Here is a 12,379-nt window from a genome sequence, read left to right as displayed (position 1 = left end):
CCTTCCTCTCCCCCCCACCCCCACCTTACCTCCTTCCCCTCCCCACAGCACCTGTATATATTTTTGTACGGATTTATTACTCTATTTTATTTGTACATATTTATTCTATTTATTTTATTTGGTTAATAAGTTTTGTTTTGTGCTCTGTCTCCCCCTTCTAGACTGTGAGCCCACTGCTGGGTAGGGTCCGTCTCTATATGTTGCCAACTTGTACTTCCCAAGCGCTTAGTACAGTGCTCTGCACACACTAAGCGCTCAATAAATACGATTGAATGAATGAATGAATGAATGAATGTCACTGTGACAATCGCCTGTGGGGCCAGACCTCTGGCTGTGGGCCCTGTTCTTTGTTATCATTATTATTATTATTATATTTGTTCATCACTCACTATGTGTCAATCACTGTTTTAGGCACTGGGATAGACACTAAGCCAAGCGCTTAGTACAGTGCTCTGCACACAGTAAGCGCTCGATAAATACAATTGAATGAAGGAATGAACAACTTCTCGCTGTGTTGTACTTTCCCAAGCGCTCAGTACGGTGCTCCGCACGCAGTAAGCGCGTAATAAATACGATCGAATGACCGAATGAAAATTTAGCTCTAGAGATGTACATGGAGAGGTAGCGTGACCTCGTGGATAGAGTCTGGGCCTGGGAGTTTTAATCCCAACTCCGCCACTTGTCTGCCGAGCGACCGCGATCGCTCTTTCGCTGAGCCTCAGTTCTCTCATCTGAAAAATGGGGATTAATAATAATAATGGCCTTTATTAAGCGCTCGCTATGTGCAAAGCACTGTTCTAAGCGCTGGGGAGGTTATAAGGTGATCAGGTTGTCCCATGGTGGGCTCACAGTCTTAATCCCCCCACTACTGATGAGGTAACTGAGGCTCAGAGAAGTTAAGTAACCTGCCCAAGGCCACACAGCAGATGTGGTGGAGCCGGGATTCATTCATAGTGATAATAATGATGGCATTTATTAAGCGCTTACTATGTGCAAAGCCCTGTTCTAAGCGCTGGGGAGGTTATAAGGTGATCAGGTTGTCCCTCGGGGGGCTCACAGGCTTCATCCCCATTTTCCAGATGAGGTAACTGAGGCCCAGAGAAGTGAAGTGACTTGCCCAAAGTCACCCAGCTGACAATCGGTGGAGCCAGGATTCGAACCCATGCCTTCTGACTCCAAAGCCTGGGCTCTTTCCACTGAGCCACGCCGCTTCTCTAACACTGTGAGTCCCATGTGGGGCAGGGACTGTGTCCAACCTGATTAGCTTAGATCTATCCCAGAGCTTAGTACAGTGCCTGGCACATAGTAAGCGCTTAACGAGTTCCATCCAAAAACAAAACAAAAAAAAAGTGCTGTGGGTGGGAGGAAAGGCGGTGAGCTAATAATAAATGATAATGATAATAAATGATAATTATGGTACTCTTTAAGTGCTTACTATGTACCAAGCACTGTTCTAAGCCCCGCTACAGGTCAGTCGGGTTTGACGGGGTCCCCATCGCGCATGGGACTCACATTCTTAATCCCCATTTTGCAGATGAGGGAACTGAGGCCCAGAGAAGTGAAGGGACTGGCCCGAGGTCACACAGCAGACATGTGGCGGTGGATTAGAATCCAGGGTGGGTGGCAGTGAACTGAGGGGGCGAGTTGGGGGGCTCAGGGTGAACCCCCTTTTTCCTCTCCTCCTCCCCATCCCCCTGCCCTACCTCCTTCCCCTCCCCACAGCACTTGTATACTTACTTGTACAGATTCATTACTCTACTTTACTTGTACATATTTACTATTTACCAGCGCTTAGAACAGTGCTTTGCACATAGTAAGCGCTTAATAAATGCCATCATTATTATTATTATTACTATTTATTTTGTTAACGATGTACATATAGAGAAGCAGCGTGGCTCGATGGAAAGAGCCCGGGCTTCAGAGTAAGGAGTCATGGGTTCAAATCCCCGCTCCGCCAACTGTCAGCTGTGTGACTCTGGGCAAGTCACTTCACTTCTCTGGGCCTCAGTGACCTCATCTGGAAAATGGGGGTGAAGACCATGAGCCCCCCGGGGGACAAACCGATCATCATCACCAATCGTATTTATTGAGTGCTTACTGTGTGCAGAGCACTGTACTAAGCGCTTAGGAAGTACAAATTGGCAACATATATAGACAGTCCCTACCCAACAGTGGGCTCACAGTCTATCACCTTGTAACCTCCCCAGCGCTTAGAACATAGTAAGCGCTTAACAAATGCCATCATTATTATTATATAGCTTTAATTCTATCTGTTCTGATGATTTTGACACCCGTCTCCACATTTCGTTTTGTTGCCCGTCATCGTATCTGTGGCCGACTTGGACTTCCCAAGCGCTTAGCGCAGTGCTCTGCACACAGTAAGCGCTCAATAAATGCGATCGAATGAATGAACGGTGGGAGGCATTACCTCCTTCCCTTCCCCACAGCACCCGTATATATGTATATATGTTTGTACATACTTATTACTCTATTTATTTATTTATTTATTTTACTTGTACGTATCTATTCTATTTATTTTATTTTGTTAGTATGTTTGGTTTTGTTCTCTGTCTCCCCCTTTTAGACTGTGAGCCCACTGCTGGGTAGGGACTGTCTCTATATGTTGCCAACCTGTACTTCCCAAGCGCTTAGTCCAGTGCTCTGCACACAGTAAGCGCTCAATAAATACAACTGATGATGATGATGATGTATATATGTTTGTACATATTTATTACTCTATTTTACTTGTACATATCTATTCTCTTTATTTTATTTTGTTAGTATGTTTGGTTTGGTTCTGTCTCCCCCTTCTAGACTGTGAGCCCGCTGCTGGGTAGGGACCGTCTCTATATGTTGCCAACTTGGACTTCCCAAGCGCTTAGTCCAGTGCTCTGCACACAGTAAGCGCTCAATAAATACAATTGATGATGATGATGATGTACATATATTTGTACATATTTATTACTCTATTTATTTTACTTGTACATATCTATTCTCTTTATTTTATTTTGTTAATATGTTTGGTTTTGTTCTCTGTCTCCCCCTTTTAGACTGTGAGCCCGCTGCTGGGTAGGGACTGTCTCTATATGTTGCCAACTTGGACTTCCCAAGCGCTTAGTCCAGTGCTCTGCACACAGTAAGCGCTCAATAAATACGATTGATGATGACGATGATGAGGGAGGCGGGCGGGGTGGGGATGTCTGACCCGACTGAGCTGAGCCTGCAGGTCGCGGAGGCGTTGGTCCGCGCGGGCCCGCTCCTCCTGCAGACGCCGCAGCAGGTCGCCCTGGTCGCGGGCGCGGTTCTTCTCGCTTCGCTGCAGCCGCGTGGTCAGGTCCATCACGGCGCCGTACGACTCGGCCAGCAGCTGCTGGTGCTCCTCCCGCTCCCGCTTCTGGGCCGCCTTCCAGTCCGCAGGAGGGGTCCGCTCCCCCGACCCTTTCCCGGCCTTCGGCTCCAGCTGCGGGGGCGGCGAGGAGGGAGGGTCGGACGGGGGACGCGCCGGGGGAACGGCAAAGCGGGCCGCGGGCGGGCCCGGGAGGGGGCCGGCGCCGCCTCACCTGGGCCACGTGGCACTTGAGCTCGGTCCTCTCGGTCTCCCAGGCGGACTTGGCCTTGGCGAACTGTTGGCGGAGGTCGGAGGCGGCCCGCCGCTCTTCCCCCAGTTCCCCGCACAGCTCCCGCAGGACCCCTTTCAGGTCGGCCAGGGTCTGGGCGCACTCGTTGGGCTGGGGAGGGGGACGGGGGGAGACGGGGACGTGAGCCCTGGGGGACCCCCTCCCCCAGACGTGGACGCCGGACCCCCGAGGCCGCCTCTCCCGGCCTTGGAGACTCCCGTGAACCCGCTTCGGGGGAAGCCACCACCATGGCCGCGCAGTGGCCCGGTGGGCGGGAGACAGCACAACTCCCACACACCCGGTAGCATCCCCTTCGGAGCAGGTCGCAGACCCCTCTAGCCTGTAAACTCGTCGCGGGCAGGGAATACATCGATTTATTGTCCTCTCCTCAGCGCCTAGTACAGTGCTCGGCACACAGTAAGTGCTCAATTAAATACGACCGACTGGTTGACCCCTCTAGACTGGCAGCTCGTTGTGGGCAGGGAATGCGTCCATTGATTGTTGTGTTGTCTTCTCCCCGGCGCTTAGTACAGTGCTCGGCACACAGTAAGTGCTCAATTAAATACGACCGACTGGTTGACCCCTCTAGACTGGCAGCTCTTTGTGGGCAGGGAATGCGTCCATTGATTGTTGTGTTGTCTTCTCCCCAGCGCTTAGCACAGTGCTCTGCACACAGTAGCGCTCAATTAAATATAACTGCCTGGATGACCCCTCTAGATTGTCAGCTCACTGTGGGCAGGGAATGCGTCCGTTTGTTGTTGTCTTCTCTCCAGCGTTTAGTACAGTGCTCTGCACACAGTAAGCACTCAATAAATATGATTGACTGACTGACCCCTCTAGACTGTCAGCTCGTTGTGGGCAGGGAACACATCAGTTTATTGTCCTCTCCCCAGCGCTTAATACAGTGCTCGGCACACAGTAAGTGCTCAATTAAATACGACCGACTGGCTGACCCCTCTAGACTGGCAGCTCGTTGTGGGCAGGGAATGCGTCCATTTATTGTTGTGTTGTCTTCTCCCCGGCGCTTAGCACAGTGCTCTGCACACAGTAGTGCTCAATTAGATACAACTGCCTGGCTGACCCCTCTAGATTGTCAGCTCACTGTGGGCAGGGAATGCGTCCGTTTGTTGTTGTCTTCTCTCCAGCGTTTAGTACAGTGCTCTGCACACAGTAAGCGCTCAATAAATACGATTGAATCAATCAATCAATCGTATTTATGAATTGAATGAATCCCCCCTTATCTCCTTCCCCTCCCCACAGCACCTGTATATATGTATATACGTTTGTACATATTTATTACTCTATTTATTTATTTAACTTGTACATATCTATTCTATTTATTTCATTTTGTTAGTATGTTTGGTTTTGTTCTCTGTCTCCCCCTTTTAGACTGTGAGCCCACTGTTGGGTAGGGACTGTCTCTATATGCTGCCAACTTAGACTTCCCAAGCGCTTAGTACAGTGCTCTGCACACAGTAAGCGCTCAATAAATACGATTGATTGATTGATTGTACGTATTCATTACTCTATTTGTACATATTTATTCTATTTTATTTTGTTAATACGTTTTGTTGTGTTGTCTGTCTCCCCCTTCTAGACTGTGAGCCCGCTGTTGGGTAGGGACCGTCTCTCTATGTTGCCAACTTGGACTTCCCAAGCGCTTAGTACAGTGCTCTGCACACAGTAAGCACTCAATAAATACGATTGAATGAATCCCCCCCCCCTTTATCTCCTTCCCCTCCCCACAGCACCTGTATATATGTATATATGTTTGTACGTATTTATTACTCTATTTATTTGTACATATTTATTCTATTTTATTTTGTTAATATGTTTTGTTTTGTTGTCTGTCTCCCCCTTCTAGACCGTGAGCCCGCTGTTGGGTAGGGACCGTCTCTAGATGTTGCCAAGTTGTACTTCCCAAGCGCTTAGTACAGTGCTCTGCACACAGTAAGTGCTCAATAAATGTGATTAAATGAATGAATGACTGAGAGACGGTTCTCTGTCGGGCCTGCATCGACGGCGAAAGCGGGGAGAGGGAGGGGGGCCGCCCCAGGAGATGAGCCCCAGTAGCCCGGACCCCCGTTTGGACACGGGGCGACTCACGGAATTCAGGGTCCAGGCGTTGCCCACGCAGTCCGTGAGCTGAGGGCTCCTCTCCTCCTCTTCAAGCAGCAGGTAGAGCTCCTTCACGCTGCTCACCTGAAAACAGCAGATTTCAGGGCCCGGGAGCCGGACGCCCGCGGGGAGAGGGATGGGAGCAGGGGTCGGGGCTGGGGGAATCCCGAGAGGTGAGCCCGTGGGCGGGGAGGGGTTCAATCAATTCATCATTCTTTCATTCAGTCGTATTTATTGAGCTTACCGCGTGCAAAATGATCATTATTACGATTATCAGGGTCTCTGAGTGGAAAGAGCCCGGGCTCGGGAGTCAGAGGTCGTGGGTTAAATGATCACTATTAATTGAGCTTACTGTGGGCAAAATGATCGTTATTACGATGATCGGGGAGTGGTGGTCTCTTAGTGGAAAGAGCCCGGGCTCGGGAGTCAGAGGTCGTGGGTTAAATTATCATTATTACCTGAGCTTACTGCGTGCAAAATTATCATTATTATGATGATCAGGGGAGTGGCGGTCTCTTGGTGGAAAGAGCCCGGGCTCCGGAGTCAGAGGTCGTGGGTTAAATTATCATTATTAATTGAGCTTACTGTGGGCAAAATGATCATTATTACAATGATCAGGGGAGTGGTGGTCTCTTAGTGGAAAGAGCCCGGGCTCGGGAGTCAGAGGTCGTGGGTTAAATTGTCATTATTAATTGAGCTTACTGCGTGCAAAATTATCATTATTATGATGATCAGGGGAGTGGCGGTCTCTTGGTGGAAAGAGCCTGGGCTCGGGAGTCAGAGGTTGTGGGTTAAATTATCATTATTAATTGATAATTAATTGGAGAAGCAGCGTGGCTCAGTGGAAAGAGCACGGGCTTTGGGGCCAGAGGTCATGGGTTCGATCCCCGGCTCCACCACGTGTCTGTTGTGTGACCTTGGGCAAGTCACTTAACTTCTCGGATCCTCAGTTACCTCATCTGTAAAATGGGGATGATAACTGTGAGCCCCATGCGGGACAACCTGATCACCTTGTATTCCCCCCAGCGCTTAGAACGGTGCTTTGCACATAGTAAGTGCTTAACAAATGCCATTATTATTATTAATTGAGCTTACTGCGGGCAAAATGATCATTATTGCCATGATCAGGGGAGTGGTGGTCTTTTAGTGGAAAGAGCCCGGGCTCGGGAGTCAGAGGTCGTGGGTTAAATTATCATTATTAATTGAGCTTACTGCGGGCAAAATGATCATTATTGCGATGATCAGGGGAGTGGTGGTCTCTTAGTGGAAAGAGCCCGGGCTCGGGAGTCAGAGGTCATGGGTTAAATTGTCATTATTAATTGAGCTTACTGCGGGCAAAATGATCGTTATATTACGATGATCAGGGGAGTGGTGGTCTCTTAGTGGAAAGAGCCCAGGCTCGGGAGTCAGAGGTCGTGGGTTAAATTATCATTATTAATTGAGCTTATTGCGGGCAAAATGATTATTATTGCGATGATCAGGGGAGTGGTGGTCTCTTAGTGGAAAGAGCCCGGGCTCGGGAGTCAGAGGTCGTGGGTTAAATTATCATTATGAATTGAGCTTACTGCAGGCAAAATGATCGTTATTACGATGATCAGGGGAGTGGTGGTCTCTTAGTGGAAAGAGCCCGGGCTCGGGAGTCAGAGGTCGTGGGTTAAATTATCATTATTAATTGAGCTTACTGCGGGCAAAATGATCTTACGATGATCAGGGGAGTGGTGGTCTCTTAGTGGAAAGAGCCCAGGCTCGGGAGTCACAGGTCGTGGGTTAAATTATCATTATTAATTGAGCTTACTGCGGGCAAAATGGTCGTTATTACGATGATCAGGGGAGTGGTGGTCTCTTAGTGGAAAGAGCCCGGGCTCGGGAGTCAGAGGTCGTGGGTTAAATTATCATTATTAATTGAGCTTACTGCGGGCAAAATGATCGTTATTACGATGATCAGGAGAGTGGTGGTCTCTTAGTGGAAAGAGCCCGGGCTTGGGAGTCAGAGGTCGTGGGTTCTAATCCCGGCTCTGCCACTTCGGGCAAGTCACTTGGCTTCTCTGTGCCTCGGTTCCCTCTTCCGTAAAATGCGGGTGAAGGCTGTGAGCCCCACGTGGGACAGCCTGATGACCTTGTATCAAGCAGCGTGGCTCAGTAGAAAGAGCCCGGGCTTTGGAGTCAGAGGTCATGGGTTCAAACCCTGGCTACGCCACTTGTCAGCTGTGTGACTTCGGGCAAGTCACTTCACTTCTCTGGGCCTCAGTTCCCTCGTCTGTCAAATGGGGATTAAGACTGTGAGCTCCCTGAGGGACAAACTGACTCCCCAGTGCTTAGAATGGTGCTTTGCACATAGTAAGCGCTTAATAAATGCCATCATCATTATTATTATTATTACCCCAGTGCTTGGCGCATAGTAAGCGCTTAACAAATACCATCATCATTATTACTATTATCAGAAGAGGGGGTGGTCGCCGGGGGGGTGGGGGGCCGGCGGCTGGGCCTACCTCCAGCAAATCGTCCGGGTCTCCGTCTCCGTGCAGGGCATCGCCCTGCCTCCAGCGCTTGAGGAAGGCCTTGAGCTTGAGGGCGAGCAGGAGGAGGCCGTGCCGGAACTGCTGGGTCTCGTGGGCGGCCAGTAGGTTCTCGGCCTGGCTCCAGAACTTCTGCTCCAGCCGCCGCTGCAGGCTTAGGCTCTGCTCCTCAAACTCCCGCCGCAGGGCCGCCTTGTGACGTTCAGCCTTCAGCTGTGGGAGGAGAGCGGGGGGCAGGGATGCCCGGTCGGCGGCGACCCCCCGCCGGATCGACTCCGGCCCCGTGTTAGCGTCGTTCCACCCCGATTCTGCTCCTCCCGGGCCTCACCTCCGGCCAACCCCCCAGCCCTGCTCGGACAAGCCCCGCTCTTTCGCCCCCCACCTCACCCCTCACTTCTCTTTGACTAGCCTCACCCACGTCCCCCCATTCCGAATCCTGCTCTATCCTTATCCCCCCCGAGCCCCAATCCCGCTCCCACTAACCCTGCCCCGCTTCCCCATCCAGTGACGCCCGCCCCCCAGCCTGATTCTGTTTCCTCAGCGCCCCGTGGCCGCCCCGGCTCCCCGTCCCCGGCTTGGGCACGTTAGCCCGGCCCTCTGACCTGGAGGATTTTCTGGTTGAAGTGTTCGGCCTCCTCCTTGCGCAGCTGGCGCTCCTGGGAGAGCTGGGCCTGGAGGCCCCGCAGGCTCTCGTGGGCCTCCGAAAGCACCAACTGCAGCTCTCTGATCTGGGGGACCAATTTGGGGGGTCCACGTCACCGCCCAGACCCCGGGCCGCGGCCCCTGCCCCGTGATGGGGGAGCCTGGAGTCAGACAACACTGGGGTCGCCCACCCGTGGGGTCACCCTTTCTGGCCCTCCTCCCTCCAGCCCTCTTCCTCCTCCTCATCTTCCTCCCTTCAATCCTCCTCCACCTCCTCCCTCTAGTCCTCCCCCTCTTCCAGGCCTCCCTCCACTCTCCTTCCCCGCCGCTGGGCAGCACGACCCAGGCCCCCGGCCCCGGGATGGAATGGGAACGTTTTTTCCGATCCAAATCTCCAGATTGAAATCTGGAGTTTGCCAGCCATGCACAATTGTTCCTGCAAAAAAGACTGATTTTTCCACAGGAGGGGAGAAACAGAGAGAGAGTGTGTGTGTGAAGAGAGGAGAGAGAGTTCTGCGTGTGTGTGTACATGCATGCTTGCACATGTGTTTTGCTCTAACACAAAAGGCCCACTTTGCTGTGGAGACAGTCGGTCTTTGTGGCGTCGCTAATGTAGCCGCTGGACTCACACCCGCACGGAGTAGCCTGCTTGCCCACTCCCTTCCCACCCCTCACGATTCAAGGCGGTGCCCACGGTCCGGACGCCAGGCTCCCGACCCCCGGCCTCCCATCCCTGCGGCGACAATCCCAGCCTCAGCCCTCCGGCACCCAGGAAGACCTGTGGCCATCGGAGCTCGGATAATAATAATAATAATTGGCATTTGTTAAGCGCTTACTATGTGCAAAGCACTGTTCTAAGCGCTGGGGAGGATACAGGGTGATCAGGTTGTCCCATGTGGGGCTCACAGTCTTAATCCCCATTTTACAGATGAGGTAACTGAGGCCCAGAGAAGCCCGGGATGGAGCCCGGCCCTTGCTGGGGGGCTCAAGGAGACCCCTGGCCCTCCTAGCCACCCCTGGCCTGGTCCTTACTGTCCTTTAAGAGTGCTCAGCACCCAGTAAGCGCTCAGTACATAGCACGGATTGATTGACTGATTGAGGGGGGCTTCCCTCTGATCACGCAGGGTCCGGCTCAAAACGCCCTCGGGGCCCCTGGTCTTCACCTGACCACATTTCTGATTAATTCTAAATCTCTAAATCTAAATTTCTAAATCTCACACATTTGAGGGTGAGCGGGTGTCGGTCAGTCAGTTAAGGGTATTAATTGAGCACTTACTGGACACAGAGCACTGGGCTAAGCAGAGAAGCAGCGTGGCTCAGTGGAAAGAGCCCGGGCTTGGGAGTCAGAGGTCCTGGGTTCTAATCCCAGCTCCGCCACATGTCTGCTGTGTGACCTTGGGCAAGCCACTTAACTTCTCTGAGCCTCAGTCTCTATATGTTGCCAACTTGGACTTCCCAAGCACTTAGTAATAACAATAATGATGGTATTTGTTAAGCGCTTACTACGTGCAAAGCACTGTTCTAAGCGCTAGTACAGTGCTCTGCACACAGTAAGCGCTCAAATCCGGCCTCCGCCACTTGTCAGCTGGGTGACTTTGGGCAAGTCACTTCACTTCTCTGGGCCTCGGTTCCCTACTCTGGAAAATGGGGGTGAAGACTGTGAGCCCCCTGTGCGGGTCAACCTGATTACCTTGTACCCGCCCAGCGCTTAGAACAGTGCTTTGCACACAGTAAGCGCTTAGCAAATGCCATCGTTATCTTCTAGACTGTGAGCCCGTTGTTGGGTAAGGGCCGTCTCTATGTGTTGCCAACTTGTACTTCCCAAGTGCTTAGTACAGTGCTCTGCACAGAGTAAGCGCTCAATATGAATGAATGAATACTGAGCACTTGGGAGAGGACAATAAACAGACACAATAAATACGATTGAATGAATGAATGAATGAAAAATGGGGATGAAGACTGTGAGCCCCACGTGGGACAACCTGATCACCTTGTATCCCCCCCACCCAGTGCTTAGAACAGTGCTTTCCAAATAGTAAGCACTTAACAAATCAATCAATCAATCGTATTTATTGAGCGCTTACTGTGTGCAGAGCACTGTACTAAGCGCTTGGGAAGTACAAGTTGGCAACACATAGAGATGGTCCCTACCCAACAGCGGGCTCACAGTCTAGAAGGGGGAGACAGACGACAAAACAAAACACATTAACAAAATAAAATAAACAGAATAGATATGTACAAGTAAAATAAATAGAGTAATAAATACGTATAAACATATATACATATATACAGGTGCTGTGGGGAAGGGAAGGAGGTAAGGTGGGAGGGATGGAGATGGGGAGGAGGGGAGAGGAAGGAGGGGGCTCAGTGTGGGAAGGCCTCCTGGAGGAGCTGAGCTCTCAGTTGGACCTTGAATCAATCAATGCCATCATTATTATTATTATTATTACTTGGGAGAGGACAGTAGAACAACAGAACAGACACATTCCCTGCCCACAGCGAGCTGACAGTCCACAGCGGGAGACAGTCATTAATACAGATAAATAAAACAACAGATGTAGACATAAGTGCTGTGGGGCTGGGAGGGGGGGAATGAATACAGGGAGTAAGTCAGGGCGAGGCAGATGGGAGTGGGAGGAGAGGAAAGGAGGGCGCAGTCAGGGAAGGCCTCTTGGAGGAGGCGGGCCTTCGATAAGGCTTTGAAGGAGGGGAGAGTCGCTGTCGGAAATGAAGGGGGAGGGCATTCCTGATGGGGTGGAGAGGCGTGTTTGTGCCAGCGTGTCTGTTGGCGGGGGATTCTGGGCACACAGAGGAGCTACTGGGGTACCCTGGCTCCCCCCGATCCCCGGGCCGCCCGGCCCAGACATGGCGCACCTCGGTGGCGTAGTTGTCTCCATCCTCGGCTCGGCAAGTCCTGCACCCGTGGGCGAGTTCGGCCCTGGGGTCCGCGTCGCTGGAGCCGTGGGAGCCCTCCCTACTCCGGGAACCGGTCGGACCCCAGGCCGGGGGAGACCTGGTCTCTGGCGGCTGCATCCGACGGAGGCCAACGGGGACCGGCAAGGGGGAAGAGACCAACAGAAGGGAAAAACATGGGTCTCCAGCCCCAACCCTCTTACAGGACCATTGGGAGGACGATGGGGAGGAGGAGGAGGGAGAGGGGGACGGGAAGGAGAAGCAGGAGGAGGGAGAGGAGGAGGCTGGGGGGGAGAGGGGGAAAAAGAGGAGAGAGCCTCATCTCTGTGGCATAGGGACAGGGTGGAAAACAAAGGAAACGGACTGTGAGGAAACAGAAGTCAGGAATTGTCCGGGGAAGGGCGAACGGGAGAACGGGAGAAAGTGGAAGAGGGAGGATGAGGGGGCGAACACCAGTTGTAGCCCTCAGCAAGACGGCAGAGAAGGAAAGGGCAGGACCAGGCCAGGACCTGGGCAAATAGAGTATCCCTATCATTCATTCATTCATTTAATGAATAATAATAATTATGATAG

General features: G+C 51.9%; 1 protein-coding gene across 1 annotated transcript in view; it reads right to left on the bottom strand.

Moving 5' to 3' along the window:
• Positions 1–12,379, bottom strand: part of SOGA1 (suppressor of glucose, autophagy associated 1) — an 82,067-nt gene that overhangs the window by 13,299 nt on the left and 56,389 nt on the right. The window contains 6 exon segments of the mRNA XM_038750157.1: positions 3,206–3,460; positions 3,561–3,728; positions 5,724–5,819; positions 8,225–8,464; positions 8,854–8,979; positions 11,768–11,920. Coding sequence (XP_038606085.1) covers positions 3,206–3,460; positions 3,561–3,728; positions 5,724–5,819; positions 8,225–8,464; positions 8,854–8,979; positions 11,768–11,920 — 1,038 coding nt within the window.

This window comes from Tachyglossus aculeatus, chromosome 8 (assembly GCF_015852505.1).
Source record: "Tachyglossus aculeatus isolate mTacAcu1 chromosome 8, mTacAcu1.pri, whole genome shotgun sequence".
Classification (NCBI taxonomy): domain Eukaryota; kingdom Metazoa; phylum Chordata; class Mammalia; order Monotremata; family Tachyglossidae; genus Tachyglossus; species Tachyglossus aculeatus.
Note: the sequence above shows the minus strand (reverse complement) of the source record. Positions and strands in the feature narration are given on the sequence as shown.